The sequence below is a fragment of the Borostomias antarcticus genome (assembly GCF_949987555.1).
Source record: "Borostomias antarcticus genome assembly, chromosome: 9".
Classification (NCBI taxonomy): domain Eukaryota; kingdom Metazoa; phylum Chordata; class Actinopteri; order Stomiiformes; family Stomiidae; genus Borostomias; species Borostomias antarcticus.
The window spans coordinates 279,422-289,421 of NC_140242.1; the positions used below are offsets into that span (position 1 = coordinate 279,422).

The 10,000-nt window shown below is 46.4% G+C and overlaps 2 protein-coding genes across 2 annotated transcripts in view; both read right to left on the minus strand.

Annotated features, from left to right (window-relative positions):
- Positions 1-3,238, minus strand: part of gramd1c (GRAM domain containing 1c) — a gene marked incomplete at its 5' end in the record, with an annotated part of 20,721 nt that extends 17,483 nt beyond the window's left edge. Inside the window, 3 exons of the mRNA XM_084443023.1 lie at positions 436-536; positions 1,224-1,347; positions 3,146-3,238. Of these exons, the coding sequence (XP_084299149.1) occupies positions 436-536; positions 1,224-1,347; positions 3,146-3,238 (318 nt within the window). The remainder of the gene's footprint in view (positions 1-435; positions 537-1,223; positions 1,348-3,145) is intronic.
- Positions 3,239-9,184: 5,946 nt separating this feature from the next.
- atp6v1ab (ATPase H+ transporting V1 subunit Ab) overlaps positions 9,185-10,000 on the minus strand; it is a gene marked incomplete at its 5' end in the record, with an annotated part of 21,662 nt that continues 20,846 nt past the window's right edge. The window contains one exon of the mRNA XM_084443155.1: positions 9,185-9,404. Coding sequence (XP_084299281.1) covers positions 9,312-9,404 — 93 coding nt within the window. The 3' untranslated portion in view covers positions 9,185-9,311. The remainder of the gene's footprint in view (positions 9,405-10,000) is intronic.

Here is a 10,000-nt window from a genome sequence, read left to right on the forward strand (position 1 = left end):
GTGCAGTATATAACTAATTTGAGTTAACTAAACACACTCCTCAGTATAAGTACCGTCCACCTGTTCCATTGAACGCTAGCTTTTCGGTGGCACACGGTCAGTGTAGCTGGCTAAAGCAGTGGCACACAGTCAGTGTAAGGGTTAGGGTTAGGGTTAGGGTTAGCCCTGGCTAAAGCAGTGTTCATGGGCAGTGGTCATGTGTTTTTGTAAGTCCGGACGAATCCAAGACTGAACCCAGCACGCGGCAAGTGAGGGTGGCAGCGATACTGATAAGTGACACCCCATTAGACTTGCACCCTTCCTCGCTCACTCGGTTCACCCTTGATACCCCACACCCTCCTAACCCTAACCCTAACCCTAACCCCACACCCTCCTTCCTCGCTCACTCGGTTCACCCTTGATACCCCACACCCTCCTTCCGTGATTTTATCTCACCGTCGTCCTCCTGAACACATTGCTGAAGAAGCAGAGCCAGTTCTCAGACAGGTAGAGGCGTCCCTGTAGCAGGATGTCTCTCTGAAGAGCACATGGGTAGTCTGAGGAAACAGGGCAGGTGAGACAACGTGTACCAAGCGAGTGAACAAACCGGTTTTGCTACTCATGCACTATATTTTGCTAGTCTTGCACTTTGGCTTTAGCACTAGATTCTGCTCTTAGTCACTTGTTCAGAAAGGAGATGCACTTGGGAGTTCTGGTGAATAGTAGTACACTGACTACCTATGTTAAATGCAATTATTGTAAGTCGCTTTGGATGAAAGCGTCTTCCAAATGCAATGTAATATAATGAAATACAGGTGTGACCAGACAGAGTAGCAGTTGATTATGTAGATGAGTGCAGTTGATATGAGCAGATGGATGATATGTGCTTCCAAGTGTGTCATAAAGAGAAGACACAACTTTAAGATATGGATTAGCCGATGTTCAGGAGTCCCCCAATCTATTGTATCATGAGAAATGACCTCAACACTCCCTCCCTCCCTCCCTCTCTTCCTCCCTCCCTTTCTCTCTCCCTCCCTCTCTCCCTCTACCTGCTTTCTCTACTCATCACCATCCTTTCATCTGCACTGATTTGGACGGGGTACAAGCACATCGGCTGAAGAAGAGCCCTATAGGCATTTCTGACATGATGAGGCTTTGTCATTAAATCAGAGCAGGCCCAGAAAAGGAAGCGAAAAGAGGGAGCGAGCGTGAGATATCAAGACACACCCGTGTTCTGAACTCACCCACTATGAGTCTCTCGGGCTCAGGCACGTCTCTAAACAGCTTCCTGAACTCATCACATCTCTGTTTGTAGGTGGGAGGCGGGGCCTGGGGGGCAGCAAGACACTGGCCCTGGGGGTCCGAGTCCTGGACGACACAAAGACACAGATAAATAATCGTGTGTTTGAATTCCATATTGGCTAAATGTCGCTAATTGGACATCTACAATATCAAATCTAATCTAATCAACTCAAACTTTATTTGTAAAGCGCATTTCATACACACAGAGGCAACACAATGCACTTTACAGAGAGCAATGGGGGAATGGACATAGGTCCCCCCTACATATTCCAGAGGGAAGCAAAAAAAAAACAGTTCACATCAACAATATCACCTGCGGATCCATATAATTTCATTGATATTGTTGTGACACCTGGAAATTAACTAAGTCAACGAGAAACTAAATATGGATCACATCACTGTAACATCATGTCTGCTCCTCCAGAGATCTCATCACTGTAACATCATGTCTGCTCCTCCAGAGATCTCATCACTGTAACATCATGTCTGCTCCTCCAGAGATCTCCTCACTGTAACATCATGTCTGCTCCTCCAGAGATCTCATCACTGTAACACCATGTCTGCTCCTCCAGAGATCTCATCACTGTAACATCATGTCTGCTCCTCCAGAGATCTCCTCACTGTAACACCATGTCTGCTCCTCCAGAGATCTCATCACTGTAACATCATGTCTGCTCCTCCAGAGATCTCATCACTGTAACATCATGTCTGCTCCTCCAGAGATCTCCTCACTGTAACATCATGTCTGCTCCTCCAGAGATCTCCTCACTGTAACATCATGTCTGCTCCTCCAGAGATCTCATCACTGTAACATCATGTCTGCTCCTCCAGAGATCTCATCACTGTAACATCATGTCTGCTCCTCCAGAGATCTCCTCACTGTAACATCATGTCTGCTCCTCCAGAGATCTCATCACTGTAACATCATGTCTGCTCCTCCAGAGATCTCATCACTGTAACATCATGTCTGCTCCACCAGAGGGCAGTGAGTTGCCTACAGTGGAGGAGGAGTTGAGGTGAGGAGGTGAGGAGGTGAGGAGGTGAGGAGGTGAGGAGGTGAGGGTACAGGACTGTGACAGCCTGAAGTCAGCGGAGTTAAAGTGATGGTGGTCCAGCATGTTTGCAGGGTGCACACAAGACCACCAGACCCGGGCTAATAACAGATATTCACTGACAGTTGGTTTTGAAAATAATTGGCCTTGTATTTCAGTATTTGCAAATAACCAGCCACAAAGCAACTACTTGCATGTGAGTAGGCCTAGTTAAACTGCAATATATACTTAAGAAAATCCAACTATTGCATCAAATAGTATTAGGTATTACATTTCTCAATATCAGTCAAAGCCTGCCCCGTATTTAGATAAAAGATACACTTGAATATATGATACATGTATGTGGAGGAGTAAACAATGTTCTGTCTCTCCAACTGGTCTTATTGGTTGGCCGGCGTTACCAACTCACTCTAATCACACAAGAGCAAGGTTACACAATGTGTCTTTGCTATCACTGTTTTATTCAGCAAGCTGAAATTGGAGCTATTGAGCATATAAAATATGTATTTGCAAATACACATGAAGCACTCAACTGAAAAATACTGCTTTTCAAATACTTGAACAAACTATGTATTACAATATATTACAATACTTTTGTAAGTGTACTAAGTAGGCCTACTCTACTTTAAAATATTCAGATACAAGAATTGTAAATGAACATTGCAAATACTTTTAAAACATGCATTTGAAAGTAGGCCTAATTGAAATAGCCTACTTCTGCTAGAGACACGGTGACTGCATCGTGTTGATATTGTTCACATGAGAATGTGTTTGTGTTGACATGTGACATGCAAGAAGAGGGACATCTTTACCTCCTGTTCGTCTGAACTCCACCTGAACTCCCCCACGGAGGCGACCTCGTCTGTGACGTCACTCCCCATCCCTGAGCCCGACTCCTGGTCCATATTCGGAGCCTCGGCCTCGCTTCTGACCAACAACTACTTTCCTTCACGTTAGAGAGGGAAACGGTTCATGGATGAGTGCCCAACAATACTGCGTCGTCGGTGCTTCTGCTCTGGCTGTCTTGTGAAGCTCCATGAATGTCACCAAACAGGGAGACTTGGCAGCACAATGCCTGAGCAGCCCGGGTCATAGCGAGGACCCAACTGGTTTATCCTGCCTGGCCACCCAGAATAGACTGTAGCCAGGGTACCCCACCCAGAACCATTGATTTACATTGAGTTAATAGAACCCGCACATTGAGACCGAGGCAATCGTGAGTGCAAAAAAGTGGTGTTTATTCCAACAACGTTTCGACCCTCAGGTCTTTGTCACTTTGTTCATTGATTTAATGTGAAATATAAAGTTATATTTAGATTATTCCCTGAAGAAATAGGCTGATTGAGAGTGTATTCATCGCCACTGTCATGAATAATGGACTCATTGGTTGACAGAATAGGCCTACTTAGGCCTACAATTCAATGATGTAACCACTTCAACTCTGTTAAACTGTATTGGCTGAAGAAAGAAACATCAGAGGCCGATTTAATACATGAAATTGGCCAAAAAGTGAGTAGGCCACGACCTCCCGATCAGCGCCCGCGATTTACAATCCCCATTGGCCGACTGACAGGTTGAGGAGCCAGAACCTAAGACTTGTATTATTAGTTGGGCTAGCTTGTAGAAGCTAGCCCAATTTGTGATATTCCCACTATTTCTTTCTTTCTTTCTTTAGTTCTCCCAAGTTTTTTGCTGGTTAACTACTTCTACATACTTTGTGGTATAAACTTCATTCAAACTTTAAAATGTTCATGACGATTAGCTATTTTTCGGATGCATTCAGATTTTTGATATTTTTTATAGTTTTTTAGTAATTTAACTTTTAATAGTAATTTTTGTGCCATTGAAACTGCTGGTGGAATGTTCAGTCGCTTTATGTTTTTAGAGTGGTGGCAGCTGTTGCTTTGAAAATATTTACACATTTTGTAAACTGCTGGCACTCCTACAGTTTTGACAGCTCACACACATATTATATATTAAAATGTTCACACAACTGTGCTGATTCATCCAATGTAAGTATCTAAGCTGTGTGACTTATAGTATTCGCTGTATGATGATTTGTTCGGCAACTGCGCTCCCTATTGAAACGTATGGCGAGTGAGTCAGCAAATTCTGTGTGTTCTGTGCTTTGGTGCTGTAGAGCTGTGCTGCTGCGCTGTGGTTGCTATGGTGACAGTTCACAGGAGAGAGCTTGAAGGTATCTTAAAGGTCCACACACCTTTTTATGTTCTTTCTTTCATTCATTCTTTCTTTCTGTTGCTTTTTTGAATTTGTGTGCATGTGCACTGTGCAGCCTCTCTTAAAGGTACAGGCACCCTTTTATAACTAATGTGGTAGCACAGAACTCAGCCAAAGTGGAATAGAGACACATGATCTTCACTGTTGGGGGCCGGTGGGTAGCCCAGACACCGTTCCTGACTGGCTATAACCAAAAGGAGCGGAACCTCTCCACCACGCCACTATTCACGCCACGGAACCCACTATTCAGCCCCTGAGTGGGCTAGAGACACACGGTTTTCACCGGTGGGGGCTGGTGGGTAGCCCGGAGAGGGGTACAACGTCCCCGACTGGCTATGACCTAAGAGGACGAAGCCTCACCACCACGCCACTATTCACGCCACGGAACCCACTATTCAGCCCCTGAGTGGGCTAGAGACACACAGGGTGCGTTAAGTAGCTGAGCGCTCAGTCAGCGATCAGTGATCAGAATTCACTTAACGGGTTGCTCAGTTACGCTCAGACTGATCTGCTCAGAGCACAAGTGAGCAGTTTTGAACTATGATCTGTTTGAGCCAAACACCACGTCATCATCATTATCACCTGAGCAAAAAAAAACAAGGGGCACGTTTTGGCTTGGGCGTCGTTGGGACGCTGCTCGCTAATCACACATGATTGACAACAGGTGAAAAGTTCTCGTCTCCTAGCAACTCAGTGCTCGGTTAGAGCAGACCGTTAAAGGATTAGTAAAGGGAAAATGCATGTTTAGCCCTGTTTTAATGTTACTTATGATCATATACAATGGTTCAGATCAAAACGTTGACAAAACTAGCACTTTTGAGAAAGTCTGATAATTGCTCTACCACCGTTTAGGTCATACAATGGATGTGGGTGGGCACCTTGAAAAATCATTCAAAAACATGTTAAACTCTCGATTTCAAAGACAAGAAGCTCTTACCTTAAAACAGGGCTAAACATGCATTTTCCCTTTACTACTCCTTTAAGTGGTTTTAAAAACCGCTCAGCGCTCAAAGTGAGCATTCCAAGAGTGAGCGCGCAGCTACTTAACGCACCCACTGTCTTCACCGGTGGGGGCTGGTGGGTAGCCCGGAGAGGGGTACACCGTCCCCGACTGGCTATGACCTAAGGGGGCGGAGCCTCGCCACCACGGCACGCCACGTGCCCCAAAACTTGGTCTCTGAGTGAGACACACGATCTTCACCTGTGGGGGCAGGTAGGTGGCCCAAAGAGGGGTACACTGACCCTGACCCACTCTGACCTGAGGGGGCGGAGTCTCCCCACCACACCACTATCCACGCCACAGAACCCACAACTAAGCCCCTGAGTGGGCTAGAGACACACGGTCTTCAATGGTGGGTGCATGGAGATTGCCCGGAGGTCATTGCACTGCCCCCAACCGGCTCTGACCTGAGGGGGCGGAGTCTCGCCACCACGCCACTGTCCACGCCACGGACCCCACAATTCAGCCTGATTGGGCTAGAGACACAGTCTTCGCCGGTGGGTGTATGGAGATTGCCCGGTCCGTAGTAGTTCTAGCATTTATTATTGTTGTTATTATTATTATTATTAATATTATTATTAACAACAACAACAATAATAAATGACATTGTATTTTGCATTCGTATTTTGAACTTCTCTTTGCACTGTCCTGCCTCCCTGCACCCTGTCCAATGTTGTCTCCATGTTATGCACCATTGACCAAAGCAAATTCTGTTGAAAAACTACATGGCAATAAACGAATTCTGATTCTGATAATAATAATAGCCTAATAATAATAATAATTCGCTATATATTTATAAAGTACTTTTCACTTTGAAATAATTTCAAAATGCTGGAAACTTTACTCCCTTGTACCTGTAGGCTTGACCTGACCTCGGAACAGAAAACGGCTAACCTAACTTGGGGCGATCGATGCACAACATGCTGCACAGGACAGGACCAGAAACAGATCAGTCTTATGTTCCTCAAGAAACGAAGATGATTAGTAAGTAAGTACCAAAAGTAAGTACCCTACAAGATGTAATAATAAAGGAATCTGGATCTGAATTGGGCTTCTCTCATTCTTTCACCTATGTGCTTTGATCACCTAGGAGGGAAGTAGTCATTGTCCAGAGGATGTTGAATCATGTACATTATCAGCAATCTGCTTAATCCAACATACCCTGGGCAATGGTTAGAGTACTTCCGCTACAAGTTTCCATGTAGATGCAGAAGTTACGAAATAAATCCAATTCTGTTTAAAGGAGGCATCGATGTGCTAAATGACTTAAAAAGAGACGGTGTACCTTTTGTTCCGGGCAGAAGACCAGACCGCAGACGTGTTATATCCGGTGGATCATAAGCGAGTTCGGGGATGAGTCATTTTCTAAATTACCACTGATATCAGTTCCTCTCAGGTCTGTTTCATCATGTGCGATCTGAACACGTTTAGGCGTCATTACTGGCGCGACCAGGGAATCTCTCCACCTGAGTGGCTCATGAGGGAGCAGCACCTGTGAAGTGGCTCATGAGGGAGCAGCACACCTGTGAAGTGGCTCATGAGGGAGCAGCACACCTGTGAAGTGGCTCATGAGGGAGCAGCACACCTGTGAAGTGGCTCATGAGGGAGCAGCACCTGTGAAGCGGCTCATGAGGGAGCAGCATACCTGTGAAGCGGTTAACTGCACTTCGCTTAGGCCCACCCTGTTAGTATTTGCATACTTGCAAACTGATGACAGTAGAGCATGTCTAAAATAACCTATGAATTTGTGTTCCACCCATGTACCTTCCCACGGAGGAAACAATGTGAGCGCAGATCAGGACGGTCTCATGTGTCTACTAATTCAGTGCAGTCTACAATAAACTAAAACTGATTACAATAAACTAAAACTGATTACACTGACTCTAAAAGCAGAGGGGTGGAGTGAATGGGGAGCAATAACTAGTCAGTGTGATAGTGATAGAAAGAGGATATGAACAGACGCAGTGTGTAATTTGGAGCATGAGCTGTACAGGCGGGATGAGGGTGGGGCTCCTGAGACCACAGACGTCCCAGGTATGGGTGACATGTAGCGCAGGGATACCAGTTCAGGTATGGGTGACATGTAGCGCAGCGATACCAGCTCAGGTATGGGTGACGTAGCGCAGTGATACCAGCTCAGGTATGGGTGACATGTAGCGCAGTGCTACCAGCTCAGGTATGGGTGACATGTAGCGCAGGGATACCAGCTCAGGTATGGGTGACATGTAGCGCAGGGATACCAGCTCAGGTATGGGTGACGTGTAGCGCAGAGATACCAGCTCAGGTATGGGTGACATGTAGCGCAGCGATACCAGCTCAGGTATGGGTGACATGTAGCGCAGTGATACCAGCTCAGGTATGGGTGACATGTAGCGCAGTGATACCAGCTCAGGTATGGGTGACATGTAGCGCAGGGATACCAGCTCAGGTATGGGTGACATGTAGCGCAGCGATACCAGCTCAGGTATGGGTGACGTAGCGCAGCGATACCAGCTCAGGTATGGGTGACATTTAGCGTAGGGATACTAGCTCAGGTATGGGTGACATGTAGCGCAGCGATACCAGCTCAGGTATGGGTGACGTAGCGCAGCGATACCAGCTCAGGTATGGGTGACATTTAGCGCAGGGATACTAGCTCAGGTATGGGTGACATGTAGCGCAGAGATACCAGCTCAGGTATGGGTGACATGTAGCGCAGGGATACTAGCTCAGGTATGGGTGACATGTAGCGCAGGGATACCAGCTCAGGTATGGGTGACGTAGCGCAGTGATACCAGCTCAGGTATGGGTGACATGTAGCGCAGTGATACCAGCTCAGGTATGGGTGACGTAGCGCAGTGATACCAGCTCAGGTATGGGTGACGTAGCGCAGTGATACCAGCTCAGGTATGGGTGACGTAGCGCAGTGATACCAGCTCAGGTATGGGTGACGTAGCGCAGTGATACCAGTTCATCCAGCCGCACTGAAAGAAGAATTCACGCTCAACACTCCCTCTCTCACTCCCCCTCTGTCTCTCACAGACACAGATACACACACCTTTTATTTTTGAGACATTGTATTCTTTGAGACATAAAACACAAATGAGCTTTTGGAGGTTGAGTTGAGGACAGAGCCCCACTTCACACACACCAGAACACACGACAGCACAGCGTAGCACAACACTGAAAAAACTAAAACAGGTGTCATGTCAGACGTTTGCAATAAATACAGTCCCTCCCTTAAACCATCACGTTTCTTTACAGTACTATTTTCTGTACAGAGGGAAGATGAATGATAAGTGCATCAACCAGTCTTCAGGAACAGTGACGAGGCAGTGAAGTGAAGGGGGGCAGAAGAGGGGTGAGCAGGGATGATGAGCATGGATGACAGCGGGATGAGGTTTCTCACACACCAGCACACACAACCACAAACACGAGTATGTGAGGTACCATAAAACATGAATGCAGTAAATCTCTCTCTCTTATATCTCTTATTATGTACTGTACACACACACACACACACACACACACACACACACACACACACACACACACAGTCTCTCTCGCTCCCACACACACACACACACACACAGTAGAAGGTCAGCATAAATAAACACAAGAAAATGGAATGTGAGACTGCATTGGAGGTGACTGACTGGTGATTTATCTGATGAATAACGTATCTATCTGTCTGTAGAGAGGATGGCAACGCAGACATGCACTGCCCCCTGGGTCAAAGGTGCAAGGTGAGGGGTGAAGGGTCAGTCCTCCAGGGTGCGGAAGGAGTTCTGCATGTCTTCCAGCAACTGGGCGTAGTCTGCCTTGATCCTGCTCTCGCCGTCCTTGACTGGGTCCTAGAACAGCACAGAGAGACACAGTCACACAGAGAAACAGTCACATAGAGAAACAGTCACACAGAGAAACAGTCACACAGAGAAACAGTCACAATGAAACAGTCACACAGAGAAACAGTCACACAGAGAAACAGTCACACAGAGAAACAGTCACACAGTCACGCAGAGAAACAGTCACATAGAGAAACAGTCACACAGTCACGCAGAGAAACAGCCATGCAGAGAAACAGTCACACAGAGAAACAGTCACATAGAGAAACAGTCACACAGTCACGCAGAGAAACAGCCATGCAGAGAAACAGTCACACAGAGAAACAGTCACATAGAGAAACAGTCACACAGTCACGCAGAGAAACAGTCACGCAGAGAAACAGCCATGCAGAGAAACAGTCACACAGAGAAACAGTCACACAGTCACGCAGAGAAACAGTCACATAGAGAAACAGTCAGTCACGCAGAGAAACAGTCACATAGAGAAACAGTCACGCAGAGAAACAGCCACGCAGAGAAACAGTCACACAGAGAAACACAGTCACACAGAGAAACAGTTACACAGAGAAACAGTCACACAGAGAAACACAGTCACACAGAGAAAC